The sequence below is a fragment of the Sander lucioperca genome, chromosome 18 (genome assembly GCF_008315115.2).
Source record: "Sander lucioperca isolate FBNREF2018 chromosome 18, SLUC_FBN_1.2, whole genome shotgun sequence".
In the NCBI taxonomy this organism is placed as follows: domain Eukaryota; kingdom Metazoa; phylum Chordata; class Actinopteri; order Perciformes; family Percidae; genus Sander; species Sander lucioperca.
The window spans coordinates 30,304,297-30,328,978 of NC_050190.1; the positions used below are offsets into that span (position 1 = coordinate 30,304,297).

The 24,682-nt window shown below is 41.2% G+C and overlaps 1 protein-coding gene across 1 annotated transcript; it reads right to left on the reverse strand.

The window, feature by feature from the left end:
• Positions 1–1,495: 1,495 nt before the first annotated feature.
• Positions 1,496–24,406, reverse strand: ism2a (isthmin 2a). The gene is made up of 6 exons (XM_031321427.2): positions 23,843–24,406; positions 17,953–18,201; positions 11,810–12,110; positions 7,583–7,717; positions 4,582–4,650; positions 1,496–3,265 (listed from the first exon to the last, which is right to left on the reverse strand). Exons 1-6 carry the CDS (start codon positions 23,972–23,974, stop codon positions 2,748–2,750), a joined length of 1,404 nt encoding a protein of 467 aa, XP_031177287.1. The 5' UTR covers positions 23,975–24,406; the 3' UTR covers positions 1,496–2,747.
• Positions 24,407–24,682: the final 276 nt, after the last annotated feature.

Below are 24,682 nucleotides of genomic sequence, written 5' to 3' on the forward strand. Positions count from 1 at the left end.
CTTTTAAACATACTGTGAAGTTACATTTACTGGTTGTCAAGCATACACAATGTTATTGACTTTGAATCTTGCTAGCATATATTAGCTTTATGGCTCATAGCTGTCTGAGCTGAAGGGGTTCTGTGAGCTAAGCAGACTAGAAATAAACTTAGCACAAAAAGTAAGGACATTTGTGTTTGGTAGATTATTTCTCTGTGGTAACAATGCTTTTTGGCAATAACTCTTATACCGTTGGAAAGCCTGTTTAGTTCCCTTTCAAATGGTGCCCCATTTGTAAGGAACATGCATTTGAGAGATGAGCAGCAGCGCTGAGTATGTGGGTTGCACCCATGAAAAATTTAACAAATCTTCTCTACCAATGCCAAACAGCTTATTCTGCCGTTGACTCGTTTGGTCAAACACACATTTCCTTACTTTTTGTGCTAAGTTTATCTCCCGTTGCTACGGTTGGAAAGTCGTATCTAAGGTCCGTCCTATTTACTTGAGCAGTGAACGCTTGCATTGCATAATAACCTTATGGGATGGGAATGATTGTTCCAAGTATTAGTCAAACTGAACTATGAAGTTGAAATTATGGCTCTCTCACTCATGCAGTCATCTGACAACAGGCACACAACAATATGTCTGTGATAGGAGTGTGTAACACTTCTGTTGTTTCCAGTTAACTATAGTCCTCATAAATCGACAGGAGTTTAAAGTGCTCATATTATGCTCATTTTCAGGTTCATAATTGTATTGTGAGGTTGTACCAGAATAGGTTTACATGGTTTAATTTTCAAAAAAGACGATATTTTTGTTGTACTGCACATTGCTACAGCTCCTCTTTTCACCCTGTGTTCAGGTCTCTGTTTTAGCTACTGAGTGAGACATGGCACTTCTTTACCATCTTTGTTGGGATTCGCACATGCGCAGTAGCTAGGTAAGGATCACATCAGCTAGCTAGCTGTTTCTCCAACTTGGTCAGTACAAGGCAGGATTAGCCGGGAGACTTCTTCTAAACGAGGGTGCACTTCCAACTTTGCGTGGAATACCTGCAGGACAAGGACATGTAAGTAGTTCTTTTGTAGATTATGGTGAACTAGTGTGTGTTGTAGCAGTGTTTTGCCATTGAGAACGAGCTAGCATGCTAGCGCTAGCATACTACAGTTAGCCACCTCGTTTCAGCTAGTGACGTAGAAAGCCGTGCAGATTTTGAACAGCTCACCCGGAGACTGACGGCAGGACACATTCAGAAATCTGTATCTCACTCAAAACACCATGGATGTTTTTTTTCCAAGTTTGTATGTCTATGGAAGCACCAGAGACACAAAATAACACCCCAAATCCCAGAAAAAGTGTTTTTTTCATAATATGGGCACTTCAAAATTTACAACACAAAATAAGCGTAAGGTGACGGACATCCGGTCGAAAAGAGTGACATCCAGTGGAAATTCCGGCACTATTGGAGAAACAATTATGTGAACCCTCACTGGCTTTCCACCCACAAACACTGCAGTAAAGAGATGTAAACATATTTTATTTGTTTTGGCATGTCAGTGTGGATGACAAACTTGAAAATGATTTCAAAATGGTATGTGAACAAAATCCTCTTTTGACATTTGTAAGTCTACGTTCAAATGTACATGAATGCTGTAGGAATGTTAAATCTTTCACCAAAGAAAATCTTTTACCAAAGAAAATAAATATTTGCCCGTTAATTATCTCAGAATTCTGAGAAAATTTGTCATGTAAAAAGAATTTCTGCTCTGTTTTCGGAATGAGATACTCCAAATCCTGCAGCAACTGAACTCTATGCAGGTGAGATATTCCACAGGACTTTGAGGTATCTCTTTAATTCAGAAAAACAGAGCAGAACAGAAACACTTTTTCTCAGAATTCTTAGATTATTGTATCGTTGAGTCAGAATGGAGTTCCTCTGCATTTCATGGAACATATGTATGTTTTCCTGCTGTGGGAGCATGAATTGTGTAAAAAAACAAAAAAAACATGACATTGAAGATGTGGACAGGAAGAAACCCCCCAGACACGCTCTGGCAATAATTATGTCATATTGTTTGTAAAGATTAGGAAATAAAGCATGTATAGTACAAAGGTCAATTTGACTTTATTTCCTGCTTACCAGTGAATCAGGAATCCCTTTCCTGGGAAACTAGATCTGAGTAAAATAGTTCAGGTGCCAATAAATAAGCTCATCCTCTGTATACACACACACACACACACACACACACACACACACACACACACACACACACACACATGCCACTGCCATCAGAGACATTCACCTCAACTCATCCCAACAGAGTAGCAGCAACATACAGGAACAGGGATTGGCTGAGAAGGTTCCTAATAGAACATGCTTTAAAACACTTCAGCACTGATTTTCATTGTCCATCCAATGGTTCCAACATCAGTGTTATTTCATTTTTGTTGCTGTGAACAAACTGCTGAAAAAAGCTTCACCATTATTGGTTGTCCATGCCTTCCATTCAAGTTTTCATATATTTTGAAATGTTAAAGCCAAAGGGACCAAAGTGTCAATTTATGCAGGAGGCCATGAGATTGCAACAACAAAGCTTGCAACTGCACCAAAGTACTTCAGCTGGCACCACAGAAATGCTGTATACATGTAGCAGTTCAGTTTTTCTGTGCTTGTGCAGAATGAAGAAAATAGACAAGAGAAATGAGGATTTGAACAAGCAGCTACCATCATCGTGTCCATGTTGTCCTCCCTTCTTGTTGTGACACTGTCAGTACTCCCTGGCCTCTTTAAGTTCCATCTGAAACACTTGTTCAGGGGGGTTATCTGAACAGTCCAGCCCATTATTGGGCGGCCTTACTGAGTGAAACCTACTCCAGTCCCCCTTGCACAGAATCCAGGGCAACACATCCACCTTGTAATGCAGCTCTGGTGAGAACTCTGTACTGATTAAATTTGGCGCTCCTGCTCCTTTCCCTTGCGTAATCAGTCTCATCTGATCGTCGTAGCAGCAGTGCTGCGCCGCTAACGTTGTGCTTTCATACGACAGCATTGAGCGGATGCAGAATCGGGCTGAAGGTTTGTAGATGTCCAGGCGTTCTTTCGGTCCGCTCGCGTCTCTCCAGCGATAGGTCTTGCGTAGTTTTCCGTCCTGGATGTTGACAGCACTGTAAACAGCCTCAGAGGGGTAGGAACATGGGCAGCTGGGGAGCTCTGTGAGCACTTGGTGCAGGTACTTCTGGAGGAAGTCATTCTTGCAGTTTAGCCACTCCTCACAGCTGTCTACATCTAGGTTGGGGGGGGGGGGGTTGAAAGATTGGAAAAAGTTAGAATTAATTACAGAACGTCTTAATATTCTTCAGTTATTTGAGAATGAAATGAGCTTTGGTTGGTCTTACAGAAACATCTCAAATGCAGTACCTGGATTTGTGTTGATAAAGGATCATATTCATGCAGCCAAGTATGCAATGCACAATGCATCACACAGCACTTCAGTTTAAAATGGTACAAAGCAAAACATAATTTTGATAACTGCAACTGGACATGACAAGGTTAACAGCAAAAACAAAGTAAACCAATAAACAATTTCCCATGCAGGACCTTAATTAACATTAATCAACTGCGTTGAAGATTGATGGAATCACAAAAAGACTTAATTGGCTTTAGCCAATCCTAGTTATGATTACCAGCTACAACTATTTCTCAAAATTTTAGTCTGGATAAAAGGTAACTTCAGCGTAAAAGTTAGACAAAAAGAAATCTTTTTAGTAGAGACGACACATGGACGTGGACTGACATGCTGTCAAGTAACGGGTTTAGCATTTAGAAAATGTTAGCATGCTATTCATATTCATGCAACAGTGTGGCCACTATACACTTCTCACTATTACTCTGCTGCTAGGCTCATGTCAAGAGTTATACATTTAGTGTCAGTTTGAAAAAAACTTTTTTTTAAATCCACAGTCCAGTTGTAAAACATTAAAGGGTGATTGGGAGAGGGGCTTAGAGGAAAAACAAGTATAAAAAGTTTTTGGTCAAATTAAAAGCTACTCTCTGTATCTGCTTCCTGTGTTGTAAGGGAAAATGTCAGACACTGGATTGTGTTCTCCTTTCCTGCTGTATCCGTTGTTATGTTTGCAGAATGAAAAGAACTATCGTGTTCTCTGGCCGGTGCTTAGCAGCAAGAGAGTAATAAAATGGAAACCAAAAAGCAATTCAAACATTTTCTGGGAGGCAGTCTCGGTGTTTCATCGCGTCTTTGACAGACTCAGCGGAGAAGCTCTCAACATGCTGAGAGGGGAGATTTCTAAATATCAAAACCAGGCACTCCCAGTGTGATTGAATTTGTTACCCACCACTGAATGGAACGTACTGTATCATATACAGGCCAACGCCCCATTGAAAACATAGAGTGTAACTTGTTGACAATTGTGTGGATGCATGGAACAATAAGATAAGATAAGATAAGATTTTTACTATCCCGAAGTAAATTTCTCTTGGACAAACACACAATATCTGCTGCTTAAATGATTTAACACAACAAGGAACAACCATACATACATACATAATAATATACACAATACACCCACACACTCCATACGTACTTGTGTCCAGGGAGTCGGTGCTGTTGGTAGTCTGGATGGGTGTCAGTTCAGTCACTGAAATGGCAGTGTCTACATGACAGAGTGAAAGAAAGGGCCCACTTGTCTTTAGGTGCTTTAATCTTAAACAAACATGAACACACGTACTGGCATTTGACATTAAAGCTTAGATCGGGCCCAAAAAATCATGCCCAACCCTACCCGAGCCCGTGCATGTTGTGTCCGAGCCCGGCCCGACACATTAACTGTAATTATGAGCCTGAGCCCGATTTAAACCCGATCATTTTTGAATACGTGGGCCGTTATAACTGACATTCTCGACTACAATTCCGAGTTGTTTGAACTACAGAAATCTGTTTAGAAGGGGTATGCTTGGAGAAGTAACGAAATAGGACATTGAAGGCTGACTATCATCTTTTTTGCCATGGCAAGCCTGCTTCATGTGTCTGTTCATCGTCGAAGTCCCCGTTTTTTTGCTGTCATAGGCGAGCAGCGTGCCGCACTTAATGCACTCGACAAAGACAACACATATGTTGTCACTGCCCACGACTTGTTTAAAATGGTTCCATACCTCCGACTTTCCTCCAAACTTGCTCAAAGTTAATTCTCCTGTTTTTATTTTTTTTCTTTACATCTTCAAGCTCCTTGTTGCACTTAAGCTACACAATACAGCACAACAGGCCCGGTGTGATGCGTGCGAGTGGAGGAGACGCTGCGCATGATTATGGCATCGCTTTCTCCCCACCCAATTAGGCTAATAAAGTTATGATTAAAAAACATAAATGCTTGATCAAGGGCCCGGCCCGGCCCGAGGATAGTGGCGGGAAATATCGGCCCGACCCTCGGGTCCAGTTCGGGCTCGGGCAGAGAATCTAAACTCTATTTGACATACACATTAATGAACGAAATAGGAGTACTAAAATATTATAAGACACAGTGGTGGAATGTAACTAAGTACATTTATTCAAGTACTGTACTTAAGTACAAATTTAAGGTACTTTTACTTTACTTGAGTCTTTTCTTTTCATGCCACTTTCTACTTCTACTCCACTACATCACAGAGAGAAATATTGCACTTTTTACTCAACTACATTCATCTGACAGCTTTAGTTACTTTACAAATTAAGATTTTGCACACAAAACACATGTAGTTTATAAAATACGATGTTTTATTACAAATGAAACTACCCAACAATATATAGGCCTACAAGTCTAGCTGAAATGACTAGCTGATGAAACACTTAGTTGATTGACAGAACTGATTTGATCGTTTCCAGTTTCTAAAATGGGAGGAATTTTCTGCATTGAGCACTTTTATTTTAATAATAATAATAAATTTTATTTATATAGCGCTTTACATGGCATAAGGTGGCTTTCAGACCAACTAGCGCTGTTTGAAAAAATGGAGACCCCCTTCATCCATTCAGATTGGGTGGAGGTGCCGACACAGAAAACCTGCAAAAAAAACTAAAGGTCACCCGGGAAAGAAGCAGAACCTGGCTCAAATTTTTGTTGTGCGATGTCATCCGTCAAGGCACTGCATTGGCCAGTCAACTACATGCAAGGGCAAATTCTTGGCACGTAAACGCTGTATTTGTACTGTTTACCTCACTATTGTCGTGACGAAGATATTAAACAATTGCCACCAGTCTGTGAGTATCATAAAACTCTGAGCAGTGTTTTGGCGTCTGACAAAATCTGAACTCTATTACTCAAACTGGACCTCTTGGATTGAATTTCACGTCTCATCAGTACCTGAAGAAACATGACCCACCCCACATTGTGTTGCTTTAACGCTACAGTTGATAACTTTTATAAAAATAATACTTTTTGTCATATTTACTAAAACTATCACTATATCCTGACAGTAATATTACTTAACTGAAGGGACACAGTACCTGTTTATGATGGGTAATATGGAGTACCTCTGTTGTTGGCCCTCTGCTTTTCCCTCTTTGTATTTCACCTCTTGGCTAAAAAATGTATTTAGTATTTACGCTGATGATACTGATAAATTCATAAATAAGAGGCCTGCTTGTTGACTTTGAAAAAATGGATGTCAAATAATTTCTTGCTCCTAAACTCAGATAAAACTGAGATGCTGGTCATTGGCCTTGCTCGACATAGACACTAGTTTGATCAACTAACCGTCACTCTGATTTCTCAAAGTTTGATGATGCTATACACACACACATAGTCCAAAACAGATGCAGAGGCGGACACTGTGATTATACTACATTGGGTGTTTACATTCAAGGTCCTGTTCACACCAGTTTTTTTGCACACTGTCTGCATGTACAAACCTTTATGCCATGGGAAGATAACAATATTTACATCACGTGGACCATCACTGCCACATGGATGCAGAGAGTACAAAATGGACTTCATTGCTGTTGACTGTACAAGAAGTGTCAGGCTGTTCCATTTATGTTTCTTATTTAAACATGTGTTCAAAGTCTATTCTATTTAGTGTCAGTCATTTTGGTTTCTTTACATGAGGTTTTTATTGGTTACGCTCTTAACGCTCTACTGAGGAAGGTGGTTGTATATTTGTAACTGGTATCTGTTTTGTCTTTAGTATTCTTTTGGTAGCCTCTCGGCTGTCTTTCTAAATGGAGTAAATATTTATCCTGGACATAAGGGTTGCTGGTGTGGTATTATGTTGGTCCGCAAGTGGCATTCTGAAATTGTCTATGAGCACCAGCACTGTACTAGCATTCTTTATCTTCCGCTTTTAAATTAATAAAAAACGTGCTCTTATAGCAAGCTTGATTGCACATATTCCAGTAGCTTGGTAGCTTATCTAAAATGTAATTTATCCCCCCCTTCTTGTCATATCTGCAAATGTTAGAGAGCTGATTTTAAGGTGATTGGTTGATGACTAAGTTTAAAACATGTTCATGTTGCTTTTGCTATTCAAATTCCATCATTAAAAAGTGGTTAATAGCTGCTAAACAAGTCAGAGTTTTAAAATCTCGCCACATCGCAGAGTTTCTAATCTCACCGGCACAGTTCTCCAGGTCACACGTGCGTGACTCAGTCGCCGTGCACGCGTAGCCACATGAACGAGTGCGTTTCTGGGTGCCGTGTCCACAGGTGACGCTGCAGGGAGCCCAGTTACTCCACTCCTCCTCATACTCTGAAAAAAACACACACAGAGAAAAGATTGATGAAGAAAAGACAGCACAGAGGGGAGGAAAGGCAAAACTATGGAGTAATATATTAAGAGCAGGCTTTGAAGTTAGTTTGTGAATTCCTCACCCAGCTGGTGTATGTGTGTTATGCAATTAAGGAGCGGCTGAAAAGAGCCGGGTAACGACAGCGTGGGACCTCAGAGACATGCTCCTCTGTATTTAAACAACGCTTTCAAGAGGGGAGCGAGAGGGGGAGAACTTCAAAAGACTGAAGGTGGGGAGGGGGGGTGGGGGGGGGGGGGTTTAGGAGGGAGGAGGGAGCCAGCAGGACTGAATGTCTACTTGCAGTGAGAGTGATGACGGCTGTATGCTAGCAAAACTCCTCACTCTCACTTTGAGAATGGTACAACCTGAGTTAAGTGCCAAGATTTTATCAACAACTGGAGCTTAATGCAGAGCCTGAATGCATACTTCCTTTTTTCCTTTCTGCAATAACAGGCTTAAAATAACATCGTTAGATTATATGCTAATAGGAAAATGTAATGCATCAGTGCCCTATAAAAAGGAGAAAAGAGTAAAATGAAGCAGTTTAAAAATGGTCAGTGACACTAAGATTTCCTACCTCGATACCTAACCTGATCTTTGGGATGCAAAAAAAAAAACATGCCGGTAAGTTTTGCCCAGCCTCAAAGATCTGGAAATATTCCCCTTTGACCTGTTTCTACACAGAAAGTAATGATGCACTGTGACCAAATGAATATTGCATACTTTTGGGGAAAGTCATAAGCACACTAATGATGAGGCAGGAAATACGGCCAGCTGGCGTTTGTGGATGAGAATGAGAAGTCAGTCGGAGGGTGAGCACGTGAAAATGTGTGCGTGTGTGATCAGACTACAATATGCAAGTCAGACAGCTGTAAGCTCAGTCACTTAGAGAGCCGCGGTGTGCACACCAGTGGTGGAATGTAACTAAGTACATTTACTCATGTACTGTACTTAAGTTCAAATTTAAGGTACTTTACTTGAGTCTCTTCTTTTCATGCCACTTTCTACTTCTACTGCACTACAATTCAGAGAGAAATACACACACACACACACACACACACACACACATCTACACACAGAGTCTGCAGGGCAGTGAAATGCCTCAGAGGTTGTCTGGCTGAACAACAGTGACTTCACTCCTTCTCCAACATCCCATGGCTGTAATCGTCCAAATATTAGTGGATTATTTAAGAGGTCATGTTACTGACGGGGTGGCCAAGCTTGCACTGCAGCTAGCGAGCTAATCCGCTTGCAAGTTTACAGCCAGCTAGTCTCACTTTGCCAGACCATCCACACGCTGCGGAGTGGAATAGGGTCTTAGTTCATACAGCATTCCGGGATGGGAGAAAAACAGTCCTCTGGTTTATTGGCATTTTTTAAACCAATCACAATCATCTTGGGCGGCGCTAAGCTCTGCACGGAGCCGCTGTAAAATAGTTGTGCGACAGAAAACTCAGATTGGACAGATACAGCTAGCTGTCTGGATTTACCCTGCAGAGATCTGAGGAGCAGTTAAAGGAGAAATCCGGCGCAAAATGAACCTAGGGGTTAATAACACATGATTACCGAGTCGACCGTTCTCTGAGATATGTTTTCATTCTAATCGAATGTGACCAGTTTTAGCCCAAACCGCTAATTAGCTTATACCGCTAGTCGTCGGGGCACGAGGAAAGTAAAAAGAAAAAATAGCACCACACTTCCATAATGAGGGTCCCTACATGTAAATCGAAGCATTGAGAACTGTAATGAAAGCCTGAAATGCCGCCTAGGGAGGCTGGTTGGGGTGGTGGATGGAGGATGATAGCGTGGATGGGTCCAACAACACAGGACTTTCACCCCGGAGACCGGGGATCATATCCCGTGTCACTGAAACGTACATTTTATAACCCCACCCACCATCTTTTCCTAAACCTAACTGTCCCGTTGTTGTGCCGCATGTCAGTTAAACGTACATCCCGACCCAGAGCATCAAAAAGTGACGCCAAGAGTCCCGACCAAACACATTTAGATATGACGTCAATAACAAACACCAAAGGCACCTGTCCAGCGTCCGTATTTTACGCAATGGGAGTGAGAATGTGTTGCGAGGAGCAGGCTACAGAAGTCTGCTGAGATCACTTCTTTCTAACTCTAACTAACCTGCTTTTTTCTTTTTTCTTTTTACACATGCAGCACTACTCCCCAACACCTGGAAACATGTGCTGTGTTGTGTGAATGTGTGTACAATTGAGTTCCCCTAATAACATGAAGGAACTGGCAATTGTCCCTTTGGCGACTTTGTGATAGATTTAAAGTTGCTAATGAATCAAGCTTAAAAATGGCAGCTGCTATTAAATGTTGTACTTGTTAGACTGGGCATTTTTATTGATATTTACATTATGCACCACTCAGACTGATACACTTCTCAAACCACTGGCTCTGAGTAAGAAATCATTTGTGAGTGAGAGTGTGTGTGTGTGTGTGTGTGTGTGTGTGTGTGTGTGTGTGTGTGTGTGTGTGTGTGTGTGTGTGTGTGTGTGTGTGTGTGTGTTTGACATGTTTATGTTGCGGGCCTTGAAGGAGCAGACCCTCATATATCATGTCATGCCGGACAGACCGTCTGCACTGAGTGTGTGTGTGTGTGTGTGTGTGTGTGTGTGTGTGTGTGTGTGTGTGTGTGTGTGTGTGTGTGTGTGTGTGTGTGTGTGTGTGTGTGTGTTAGCCCTCTCACTCAGAAAGGTAACAGGAAGAAAAACATCATCAGACAGCTTGCTGCCAACATGCCCCTATTCGACCCCCATCCTACACACATACACACACGCACACACACACACACACACACACACACACACACACACACACACACACACACACACACACACACACACAGCACTGATAATACAACAGCATCCAAACATTCAGACCTTTCTATACAAGCAGAAAGCTTTGCAGTTGGCAAACCCGTCACTGAGGAACCTTATCTCTCTGCTGTCTGCCCAGTCTTCATGTTTTGAAAGAGAACTTTACTATGTAGCTTTAATGTGTCACTATGAACAGTGGTTTCATTTGACTTGTGAGAGTTTATTTCAGTTAGAAGGAATGTGTAACAAGTCCAACTGTGTGAATTTTCACATTTCTAATTGAACCAGAGGTACACATATTGCTCACAACCATCTTTCAAAAATGAAGCATTTTCAATCTAAAAACTCTTGTCAAAAGAGTTTGACATTTTAAACATGCACATTATTATACTCACTATTATACTTACAAAAGGTAGTGACATGACAACTCATGGTTGCCAGGTGTCATACTAACACAATGCATGCTTATATTTATGCTTATACATTTTTTTTTTCAGGGTGACAGCAGTTTGCCAACCTCAGGATTCAGTCGCATTGACGACCAAATATTGGACATTATCAATCTTACAATTCCAATATTGTTATTAATACATTACCATTGCACTGAACTGCCTTGCCCTATATTTATATTTAAATCTTAAATCTCACACTTTACTGATATTGCACTATTCCTTCCCTCTCTTCAATTGTTATTGTATATTTTTTGTACATTTTTAAATTCTATTTCATTGTTATACTGCACACTTAACAGTATTTTTTATATTTCTTACTGTCCTTTCTGTTTTTATTCTTTATATGTTAAGTGAGTGTTGTACTTTGACAGCAAAGATTAACCGGAGTCAAATTCCTTGTTTGTTTACGCAAACCTGGCCAATAAAGCTGATTCTGATTCTGATCACACTCATTTTAACTTGGATATGAAGTGGAATGAAGCACAGCACACTGAGGTTGACAAAACAGTAGAGTACAGTTAGAAAAAGGATCAGATTTTGATCGGCTTTACTTTAGTAGATACTGATCCACAAAAATATGCCCGGATCTGTCCCAATACCGATCTTTACGATTGGACTCGGGGCATCTCTTATCTTGCAATGATGAAAACATTTATTTCACATTCATCAAGGTAAAGAGTAAGATTTACATTAGTTTAATCCTGTCTCCAATTTTATGAATCAAAGTTGTGCGGTTTTGGTTTTCAGAGAGCATTCTTACCATAGTTATCCTTTGCATCCCAGTCTTTGTTCCAGTGACCACCCCAGTCTCCCCCGACTCCACTCAGAACGGGCTCCTCTGGGTCGTAGGTGTAATCCTCCGATTGTTCCTCCGAACTGGCTCTCTCCAGCCCGTTCTCCGCCTGCTCTGGGTACTCCCAGAACAGTGGCCAGAACAGCTTCTTGTGGCTATTGGCCCATTCTGAGGACGACACCGACCAGTCGTTCCGCTGGCCCTCCTTGACCAGGTCCATCTCCACTTCCGTCTCCGTCTGTTTGTCGTCTACCACCTCGATGGTCACCTGACAGAAACACAAAAGACTTACTATAGCGAGGTCTTCAATGTATGCCAAGGACCCCTTAACTGTATGTACATGTATTTTATGGATTGTTTTTAACAATCTACAGGTTATGTACTTATTGGCCACTGTTTAGAGTTTTTATTCATCTAATTTATTTATATATTTAAGTATCTTTTGGTTTTTAAGTGTCACGCCTCTGGTGTTTCCTCACTTATGATGGCGTTTCCTCAGCTCGGTTCAGCTCGGTTCCTGTTTTTAATGAATTCATTTTTGTCAATTTAGGGATGGGTGGATGAATGGGGCTGAGGGGAGGGATATTGTGTTATGTGTGTAAATATGTGTGTGTGTGTGTGTGTGTGTGTGTGTGTGTGTGTGTGTGTGTGTGTGTGTGTGTGTGTGTGTGTGTGTGTGTGTGTGTGTGTGTGTGTGTGTACCTAGAGATTGGCATGGTTTTATTTCAGTTAGCCTAATAGCTGGTTTGATTTGCATTGAGAGATGATCTTATGGAAAGTACCCCATGCCAATCTCTAGGTATGGTGAAGGGTATGTGATTCCAAAGGCCAAGGGAACTTTATCAGGATGCATAGTATCCTGGATCCATGAAATAACTGGCCTTTAAAAATAAAAATCTGCCTGCCTCTATGGGAATTTAACATAGGGGTGTACTTACTTATGCCCCCTGTATTGTAAGGAAGAACATTTATTTATTTACAATACATTATTCATTCACAAAGAAAATTGGTGTCCTTAAAGGTTGGATTTTTTTTAATTAAGGCATTAAGATCAATTTCCAAAAGATGATTTTTTTTATTTGATCAACTTTAGCATGGGTGTATTCACTTATGTTGAGCACTGTATATGCATTAAAGCTGCTTAAAATAATCTTTTACTACTAGAGTCCTGGTCTATATCCACGACGTTCCTCTTCCGGGATTGCTCCGTTGCCGCCGGAAATTCTGCCGGATTTCACTCTTTTCAGCCGATGTCCGTTAACTTCCACTTTCTTTGTGTTGGAATTTTTAACTCTGGATTTCTGAGGTCTATGGTTAACTGCTCCTCAGATCTCTGCAGGGTAAATCCAGACAACTAGCTAGACTATCTGTCCAATCTGAGTTTTCTGTTGCACGACTAAAATAACATTTGAACGTACACATGTTCCACCAAAACAAGTTCCTTCCCGAGGCTATTTTACAGAGGCATCGTGGCTCCGCCCGGTGCTTAGTGCTGCACAAGACGATTGTGATTGGTTTAAAGAAATGCCAATAAACCAGAGCACGTTTCTCTCCCATCCCAGAATGCTGTATGGACTAGCCAGACCCTCCTCCGCAGCGCTGTGGAGGAAGGTCTGGCAAAGCGAGACTACAAGAGTCCTACCCAAAAACACATCCCTGACATACTGTCAGTTTATTAACTTGTTTTATCTTACGTTCAGTTATCACCTCATCATAAAACTCTTCTAAAATGTACAGTATATGTCACATATTGCTGAACAACAGCTTTATGAAATATCTACATTTTAAATTCATCAATATAATATAGGTGCATTTAAAAGAAAAAAACACCTTTCTGGGGCGCTCTCGTAGCTCACCTGGTTCAGCGTGCACCCAATGTACTAAGGCTCAGTCCTTACCGCAGCGGCCCAGGTTGGAGTCCAACCTGCGGCCCTTTGCTGCTTGTCATTACCTCTCTCTCTCTCTCTCCACTTTCCTGTATTTAGCTCTCCTATCAAATAAAGGCCAAAAATGTCCCCTTTTCTACAAAGATTTATGTTATAACAACTTCACATGTTGGTGCAAGCTCTCAGACATGATGAGGGAAGTGATGTCACTGCTCCAGGGGAAGTGTGTTTATTTGAAGATCAGATTAAAAGTGCCCTCTGATTTTATGAAAGAGGGTTATTGTGCAGTGGGGGAAGGGACTGAGGGAAATGAAAAATACAGTGGGATGGACTGATGGACTGATAACGAGTTCTGATTATCTCTGTTTCTCTGTCACACAGTCATACACATGCATAACGTGCATACACACATATACACGCACAGGTCTCGACAAAACCCAGGTTGCTTATGTTCCCAACGGCAACTGTTTATAAAGACAACGCAGCACCTGAGGACAAAGATTTCAACATGATGCCGAATATCACGAGAACACAGAGGATGATAATAGTAATAATAATAATAATAATAATAATAACTTTATTTATATAGCACCTTTAAAAACAGAGTTTACAAAGTGCTTTGACAGACAACCAAGGCAAAAGAGGTGAATAAAATAACAGACAGCTAAACAGTGGGGCCAAACATTTGCAAAACTGGGCTAAATAAAAAAAAAAAGAGGCAAAACACGCCAAACTAAATAATAAGAAGACTAAATAAGCATATAAATATAGAATGAAGAACAATAGCAATACAAGATAAACAGATCAAAAGAAACAGTAAAATGGGAGAATAAAGAGAGATTAAAAAGAGAGTAAAAAGAGACATCACATAAAAGCAAGTCTATAAAAATGGGTTTTCAGAAGTGATTTAAAAGAAGTCACTGATTCTCCTTGGTGATGGTAAAAGCATGGTCACCTTTAGATTTAAGCCAAAAGGGCCCCGCCCGAGGAGCTAAGGCTGCGAACTGGCTCATGTGGGGCCAACATCTCTAATGTGTAGCTAGGAGCCAGACCCATACAAGCATAGGCGCCGATACCGTGGGTGCTCCGGAGCTCGAGCACCCACAGAAAATACTGAGCACCTACGTGTGCCAGACTGCCAGTAGGCTACATTAATTTCAAATTAAACATTGCAGTTGGTGCTAAGTAGAGCGCCTTTCATAGTGTGATTGGTTATGTCGCTGTCAGTCCCCTGCTCCATATCCTATCCACCAATCACAGCGTCTCTCGGATGAAAACGCCTCTTTAGTGACCCCCCTCCATCCCCCCCACTATACAGTGCGTGCATGTGCATTAAGTAATCAGAGTGAGACAAAAATGGACAGATTTGTTATTAAAAAAGCAAACCCTAATGATGCAAGTGCATCGACATCCACCACCAGTGCAGAAAGTCCACCAGTGCATCGCGGTTACAGTTCAACTTCTCATCTCCAATTCTATCTGTATTTGTGAGAAGTGGCGCTGTCCTGAGTTGAAAGATAATAGGCGTGTGTGTTCGTGTCGGCCGCTGTCCATTTCCTAAGGTTCTGAAATGCAAACATTTTTTGACTACTTTTTTTTAAAGGGCATGCGGCCGTGAGCACCCACGGAAGAAAACATAAATCGGGGCCTATGCATACAAGCGAGGATGGTCAGGACTATGGGCTGAAACGATTTCTTGAATAACTCAAGTAATTCGATTACAGATAATCATTGATGTTTAATCTGTATAACTATATACAGCCTGCTGTGGTTCGAACGGATGACTATTACTGTCACACAACGCGCTTGCTGGCTGTATACATGTGACGTGAATACATACATTTTGCATAATGGAGGAAGAGGGCGAAAATAGTGAGCGGCGAAGAGAAGAGAAAACGACAGAAAGCGTCCAAAGTTTGGGATCATTTAAAGCTGAAACAAAACGAAAAACTTGGTATGGTGTGTCTATTGTAAAACACAACTATCTTACCTAAGTAGCACATTAATCCCCAAGCATGTTGTCATCATGTTAAATGGTTATACAAAAAAATTGCAGTAACATGTGGCACTTTGTAGTTTGGATTATTTGAAGCTAATGTACTTCTTCTATGCAGTTCTTGCTGTTCTGAGTTTGTACCCTTATGGTTGAACACACTTATTGGAAGTCCCTTTGGATAAAAAAAAAAAAGTCAGCTAAATGAAATGTAATGTAATGAAATGTAAGCATCTCAGCAGAAAGAACCCAGTCTGCGGAATAGACCCACACGGTACCATTAAGGTTATCTTTTCTTTTTGGCTTTTTTATTGCATTTTTTATTTGATAGCACAGGTAGACAGGAAAGGGGGAAGAGGGAGGGGATGACATGCAGAAAAGGGCCGCGGGTCAGATTTAAACCCAAATTGTTGTTATGTGCATCTCACTCTGTTGACCAGGCAGGCAGTGAATTCCAGAGTCACATCATCAGCTCTGTAAATCAACTCCACAAGTCATAACACTTTTTTTTTCGTAAAGCCAGCTCCACCAGAATTTGGCTTTACAGTCACACTTAAAAAGGAACTTTTCACCTTTTATATTCGCCTCTCATGTGTTTTATATTTTCACTTTTTCCCCTTTTTTCTTTTATTTCTCCAAAACCCTGTGTAGATGTCTGGGGTTCATGGACAAGTTGGAGCGCCCCACTGTTAAAGGTCCTGCATAATGGTAACTTAAGACGCTGTCCTGACTCAAACCAGCTGTGCACAGAGATGGTATGTATGGAGCGAGAGGTGGAGATGCATGGTGTTAAGAACAGGAACTGAGGAGAATGTGATGGAAGATGACTGTCACATCCCCACTTCCCGTGATCACTGGTTTAATCCAGAACACCTGCACTTCAGTGACTACATTTAAATTTTTTACCCTTATTCCGAAAAAGACGATATTCCGACTAAGCTGTTTACATGGCTAATGAAAGTGAATATTCCACTAATATTCCCGTTTACATGCAGCCGTGCAAAATACGATTTTTTCAAAGTTTACCAGCGGTGGTGGACTTGTTGGACCGTGCGAACACAGCGTCCCTCTTTCATTCCTTCAACCAGCTTCTTGAAAAGGTTGACGTAGCGATGTGTGCGCATATCCAAAAACCTGTTGATATCCAAGTCTTTGATAATGTTTAAAAGTAGCTGTGTTTCTCCTTCTTATCGGGTCGGCAGCCTTGCAAACTGTTGGTTGGTTGGTTTGTGTACAGCAACCATAGCAACGCACAAAGCTGACCGTAAGCCGTAAACAGGCCAGAGGCTGTAAACTGCGGTAAAAACCCTGATTGAGACGCATATTATATAGATTGTGCTGTATACATGTCCAAAGAATGCCTCTAAAACACAAATAATACCGAAATATCCCACCTCGGAAAATGTTATATTCGGTAAAAGGCCTTATTTGGAATGTCCAGCCGGAATATGCTGTTTACATGACTTTCAGAATAATAGTGGAATATTGGTGTGCAGGTAAACATACTCAGTGATCATATGAATCCTTGCTATGAGAGAAGTGGCCTAGACATATTTCCAATGATATCATTTGTCCAAAAAACTTTTGTGACACCCATACTCGATTTTTTTTAGACACGCGTGATAAAACGACCAAAATGTCCAGTGATTCCAATACCTTTTTGCAGTTTCTCCCCCATTTAGTATTTAATTATGAGGTTCAAATACTTCATCATCATCATGTACCACCTTTTTCAGTCCAAACGCACGCATGCACACACGCACAAACGCACGCACAAACGCACGCCTCAAACATTTTGTTGAGTTGAGTACACAAAGTTAGTTGCTTGGATTGTTGATACATTAGACGTTAGATTGTTACATGACACGTGCCAGTTAACACATTCACAAAAGTGTTTTTTTTAACAAGATTAGGGTTTCGGTTCGGTTTGGTTTAGATCATTTTTAATGAGTGGAATTCGAATTATTGGCAAACCACCCGAAACCCCCCCCACTCCCCCATGTCTATGGGCCTGGTGATCATTCATATCTCCCTATTCCAGGGTGTTACATTTGCTTCTCCATACAATGCAACACCTGAGTGCAGTTACCTCTTGATTATAATACCTTTCCTAATTGACAGCGAACTACTGCCCCAAGTGGCGGGAGGTTGAAACCTAACAAACAAAAACAGAAACCAAAAACGGCTCTTACAAAAACATTTTGACTTCATCCGACATGCATATTGCATACCTGGATGTTGGGGTTCTGTGAGCCCATGTCTGCATTGGCCAGCTCTGGGAAGTTCTTCAGGTCTAGGACGAAAAGATCATTGTCCTCCTCAGGTTCGGGTGGTGGGAGGACACCTGGGTGAGAGTCCTGGGACCAGCGATGTCTGGGCCTGGGGAGAGACGGACCAGAGGGAAGAGTCTGCAGCAGGTTCTCCTGCTGGAGCTCCTGGAGAGTCTGATGGCCGTGGCCTTGACTAGGCTCTGCTATCACCTGAGAAGGGGAAAAAGACGTTGATCATGATGACTACCATACAACATGCTGGGGGAAATATCGGGTGACATAGATGATCAATTATCATGAGTGGATTGCATGTTTTTGTAGTTTAAAAAAAACCATCAGATGGACTGTATTTATATAGCACTTTCAAGTCTTAACGATTACTCAAAGCGCTTTTACATAGTTCAGGAACCATTTACCATTCATTCACACTCATTCATACACTGGTGGCCAAGGCTGCCATACAAGGTGTCACCTGCTCATCACATAAACATTCACACACATTTACACTCCAATGGCGCAGCATCGGGAGCAATTTGGGGTTCAGTGTATTGCTCATGGACACTTTGACATGGGACTGCAGGGCCAGGGATTGAACCACCAAGCGTCTGATTGGTAGGCGAACACTCTACCACTTGAGCCACAGCCGCCCAACAGAGCAGTGCCCCCTCTCTTAAGGAATGGTCTGGTTGTTAGTGTCTCGGCAATTTCATGAAAAAGCTCACAGTTAATTGTTTCTGCATATCATTTTAATATTTCAGGGATTGTATAGACTGAATCACCGTGACGTCAAGCTAACACAAAAATCACTTCCAGGTAGACAAATGGCCGTTGATTTGAATTGGGGAGATATGTACAATGAGGAAAAACTTGATTGTGTCTGTTGTCATTTTCAGCCGTAATGTAATGTTTTAAGATATATAGTTAAACACGGCAGTCCAGCCTATCTGACGTTTCTGCTGTGCTTATTTTCTGCACTGTGTTGCTTTGCTAGTGTCTTTGATAAACCAAATCTAGCGCTACGAACAGCAACATCTCGCCGCCGGTCGGACTGACTGCTAGTATGAGTGGAGTCCATTTCTTTAGTATGTGGCCCAACAGGTCAATTAGGTCTTTATGTTAGTTCAAGTGTTGAGATATTTAAGCAAACATGTATTTTAGATGAATAAGATGAGAGTATTTCTAGTTGTTCCCTGTCCCCGTTTGCTCAGCGCCTTTAAATTGCATGTACGGGATGCAGGAGTTTTCTACCCGGAAGTTATTGTAAACAAACATTGTGATTGGGTCTATATGTGTGCATATATAATGTAGAATATGCACATTGCATGTATGTAGACTTTTTTTAGCTGAATGCAAATTTGCACAGTGAAAGCATTAGCTTATGTTCCTTCATTAAAAACCCGCAGAGGCAAAGAATCCAGTGCTTACACACGATCGCATATAGCATACATTCTGATATTTGGATTATGATATCCAGTTTCATTTACCTCATCTTGGGTGCAGGACATTTGAGAGCAGTCCATCCCACACAGCCTATTCCACAATAAAGTACACAACTTAAACTTGAACTGGCTCAAGAATTTGACGCCCTCCGCAAAATGTGGCATTAGCTTCAGCATGCCTCTTGGGAGGGAGTGGCGAGGGATGACTGTCCATCCAGGATTATTATTGCAGCAAAAGCACCTTCATGTCCCCTGTGATTGTTTAGTGAATGGGTTCCCTGCAAACCATACTCAATATCTCCCTGTTCACGTTCCTTTTTCCAGAGTTTGGATACGTTAAGTGACTGTTTGTGTGTAAAACGACAAGTTCATATTGCAACCCTGGACTGAGTCAGGCGTCAAGGCTCCCTGTGAGCAACCTGAACCCAACCACTCGCTTTAATAAAAACACAGAGCCCAGATTGAGGGAAGAGAAAGTGGAGCTCTGAGACCAGAGGAGAACAGCGGAGCCAGGAAAAGACCTATATGAACCATACACACATACACATGTATACTCTGCCGTTCAAAAGTTATGAATCAGCTGTTGGCCTGTATTGATGTTGTTCTTCGTTCCTTCAATAATGTCTTCTGAACAGAGATAAAACTGTGTAATTCAGACACCAAATGTATTATTTACATTTGAAAGAGTTTTAGAATGAAATGATTCAAACTTCCATTTAGTCGATGTCCCCACAGGAGAATACTGTTGGAACTTAGATGTTGAATTTGTTTTCCAGTTTGGTACACCTTAATGGTAGCCAGCTGCAGTGATTAAGGAAGTTTCCTGATTGATAAAGAGTGTTTATTTTTGTTAATAAAGGGGAAAATACCACAGTAAAAAGCTTTATAAATCTATGGTGGGAGACCTTCCATTTCTATTGTGAAGTTTGAAGAAGAGTTTTGCTAAAGCAGCACGTTGCCTGTTAATTCCAGCTTGTTATACTGTATGCTGCATTATTGTGCACTTGACACTGTAACAGGAGCCTGTTCCTATTTAAATCTGCACACGAGTTGATGCTAAGCTTCCAGTTTCTTTTACCAATGACTGCTGATTTCTTCTCTTCTTATTCAACTGTTGCTCAGAGGGATCTTTGTCTTTTTCTGCCCTTTTTAATTGTCAGTCTGGTTATTTTTTTATTTTACAGCGTTTCGTTCTTCATGTTCAAAACAAACCCTTCATACAAAATAACATCTATTTGTAAGGAGGACTTTCGACAATTTAAAAGCATCAAAGACCATTCAAACATATACAGTAGTCCTCTCAGATATCTGACTGGACCCAATCAAGCTTTTGTGGCAGGAGATGGAAACGACTGTTTGTGTGCGTGCGTGCGTGCGTGCGTGCGTGCGTGCCGGCCTGCTTGTGTGCGTGTGTGCAAGTATTTCAGTACTTTATCGATTTGTGCGGATTATTCATGAAAACGCACTATTCAGTGAGGTTCGGTGTCATTACTTTGCCAATACTTTGTCAGTTATCAATGCACAGTAGACAACAATGACATTAGGAAACTAGTTTGGTTCACACCAGAGTGCAGTTTTCACCCCAACCTAAACGTACCAAACTTTCAAAGATTTTTGTAACTTTCTGAAACTACAATCACCCTGTTACTACAACTCCCATCACTTCAAGCAAGTGCAACACCAAGAATGCCTTTGTTAAAAGACTGTTCAAAAGGTTGCGCAGTTATTCCCAGTTGTACGATTCATTATGTTGAGACACATGTAATGAAGCCAATAGAAAGCTAATACGGTAGGTTTTTCTCCCCACCTTTGAGTGTAGTTGATGTTTAGATTAAATAGACTACTCACCAACGTGATTTCACCTCTTCACCAACTGTGTCAAGCCATGCTCTCTGCCAAGAGTCTAAAACCCAGCCAGCCATTTGTCCATTCATAAAACTTGACTGAGAGTCTCTGTCTGAGCATGTTAATGTGAAGGTTACTTCACCTGGCGGCTGCATGCAGGCTGAAACTGCAGTGTGGGCACTTCACATCACTAAATAAAGTGGATACAGCAGGTACATACATTATACAGGTCTTCTGTTGCTGCAAAGTAGTAGCAGTTTACATCAGTGCATACGGAGTGTGCCATGAAAGCAACTGCTCACACAATGCAGCATGCAATCTTAATCATGGAAAAGACAAAAAAAAATCTGTAAAGAGGGAATTGTTATTTTTCCCATAGCAAGATAAATCAGGAGCCAAATTCAGGTCAGTTGGTGGTCAGTCAGTGAAATGGTCCCTTAGCTCCTACTGAGTAATGCTCCTGCCCATAGATTCTAAATATAATGGACGAAGCTTCCGGGTCTGAAAAGTGAAGCCAATGTGGAAGTGCCTTAAACCCGCATTCCATCTAATTTCCAGCAGGGGCGACTCCACTGGTTGCAAAAAGAAGTCTCTTTCAATAGAAGTCTATGAGAAAATGTCCCTACTTCTCACTTGATTTATTACCTCAGTAAACATTTTCATAATGAGTTTATGGTCTCAAGTGCTACTTTCAAGTCTTCTTCAATATAGCATGATGTTCATTTTGTAAATTATGGTCCCTTTTGTTTTAAAATAGACGATAAAGCAGGGGATGCTTTAGAAGCATGGCTACAAACCGACCTGTTAATCATGACAGAGGCTTAGCAATGCTAATCACCATGGTATGTGTACATTAAAATAGCCGTTAACTTGTTTTGGTGTGTTGTCCATGTTTTCATCTTAAACTTTGACCCTCTCACTGCTTTCTTTCACTTTATTAAAATTAATTGGAACATTTTGGTCGCCTAAAATGTCTTGTTCAGCGTTCAACCAAGCTAGCTAGCTACGGCTAGCATTAGCTGGTAACTTAAGGGAAAGTTTGCCAATTTTCTGTACTGCCATACATGCAGATGAATGGCGCCAGTACCCAGTGGTCCATATTCACGCGCCGGTAAATCTCCGCTGGATGACTTGCTTCAGAAGACTTTAAAATCAGCAACGTTCCGTCTTTAGCGTTTAGCTTAGTGCAGCGCCATTGCAACCACAAACAACAATGGCTTAGCCGCGTCATCCTCCCCAGCTCCACCCTGTCGTCAGAAATCGTCACGTCCGGTTTCAAAAAACCAAGATGGCGACGGCCAAATTGCCAAACTCGAGGCTTCAAAACGGCAGTCTACAACCCAATGGGTGACGTCACTGCTGCTACATCTATTATTTTTACAGTCTATGTTCCTGCCTTGAGTAAGCTGTAGCTTTATAAAGCTTCTCAGCCAAGTTTATTCATTTAGCATGTTTTTAGGTCAACTTTTTAACTTGTTAACATCTTTTACATTCATGCATGCAGGTGTACGCCTTATAAATGTCATGATGTCCATAAGTCGAAACTTGCATTGTAGATGGTTTGGGCAAATTCAATTCAATTCAATTCAATTCAATTTCATTTATAGTATCAAATCATAACAAGAGTTATTACTTTAAAGATAGAGTAGGTCTAGACCACACTCTATAAAATCAGGGCAGAAGTCCACAACAAGCTATAAATCACATGTTTGACATATTACTGCCTTGTAAAGTTGATTTAACAGATAGGCATGGTTGATATAGCTATAGCTAATTTAATGTTGATGTGTTAGCTGAAAATAGGAATGACAGAATGCAATCATTTTCTAAAACAATATTTGTCTATTTTGTAGACATCAGGTAAGAATGTGATATCCAGTGTGTATACAGTACTTTTAAACTACAGCAACAGTTGATGCTTAAACGCACTGTGGGATTATGCATCTTCTGGACATCTTTGAATTTGTATTAATACGCACAGGGAATGATCCTGTTTACATTGTTGTGGCCTCTTCTACTTTCTCAAACTTTTAACACATTAAGACATAATTCTCAACTTTAATTGGCTTTCATGAAGAAATCGGACATTGGGAGGACTTGAATTCCACCTTGCTCACTTCAAACAAGGATGTGTTTACATGACCTGTTCTTGTCTGCACTCCTCTGTATAGGCCTATGTTTGAATAAATAACAAAGTAAAGTCTAAGGATAACCCTACCCTAGATATAATTGGGTGTGGAGAAGGCACAAAACAAGAAAAAAAAACCCTGTGGGCTATTAAACTAAAAGGCTCAATGTTAAGTGTAGCCTAGTTCTGATATATTTAACATCAAAGATTAATAAACTGAAATCAATATTAGAAACACAATTTGTCAATATGAAATGTCAACAGGCTATGCAAGAATAATTTGCCATGACTTTTAAGTAGCCTATAAGGTAAAAATAAAAAAAATTGTTTACACATTTTAAAAGCACCGGTCTTTTCTAGACTTTCTAAAAAGCTACTGCATTTCAATGGCCTGCACGTTTATAACGCGGACAGCATGCAGGATAGTAGAATAGTTTACCTCAGGAACAGACGCTGTGGTGTTTCTGCCTCTGGCTGAAGTCTTCTTGAAGTGCGTGGGAAAGCCGCGGACAGACACCGACAGCACGGTGAGGACCAGCAGCCACAGATGCGACACTGCCCTCCGCTGCATCTTTACCACAACTCTTCCCCAAATGCTACAATGTGCAGAATCTCTCAGCCTGTATCCTCAGATGGAAGAGGAGTGTTCAAACCATATCAGTGCGCAGAGAGCCAAATAGAAACCAAATCTGCACACGTGCGTGTTGGCCGTGCACCTCCTCCGCGCCGCCGCTCTGCTGGAGTCGCTTGATCCCCTAATTGTAATAATCCCCGATATCCGCTTTCTAATATTGGTCTGTTCATTTCACGCATATGTGGGACACATAAAAATCAAACCGATGATAAGAATTCCCTAATTGCTAAAAGTGTCCAATAAGTCTAGTGCAACTTCCAGCCCACAGAGCGGAGAGTAGGCGAAACCATGTCCACGGGGTTTGGAGGTTCCTCCTCTGCTCCTCTGAGGTGACATCGAGTCAGTCATCGGTTCCTCTGGTTGCAGTCCAGCTTGTAGTATTGGCTTTAAAGGAGCAACCCCCCTGCCCTGGGTGACGTAATGGAGGGAGGGTACAGCCTAGCCCACTACTAGAGAAATCAGAATCAGAATCAGAAAAAGGTTTATTGCCACAATAGGTATATACTTAGGCCTACGTGGAATTTGCCTTGAATGATGCAAACATGAACAAACTCACATATTAAACATGAATATGAAATAAACAGTAAAGGAAACAAATCCATAGGCTACATACAAATTAACTGTTCAGAATCACAATCAGAACAG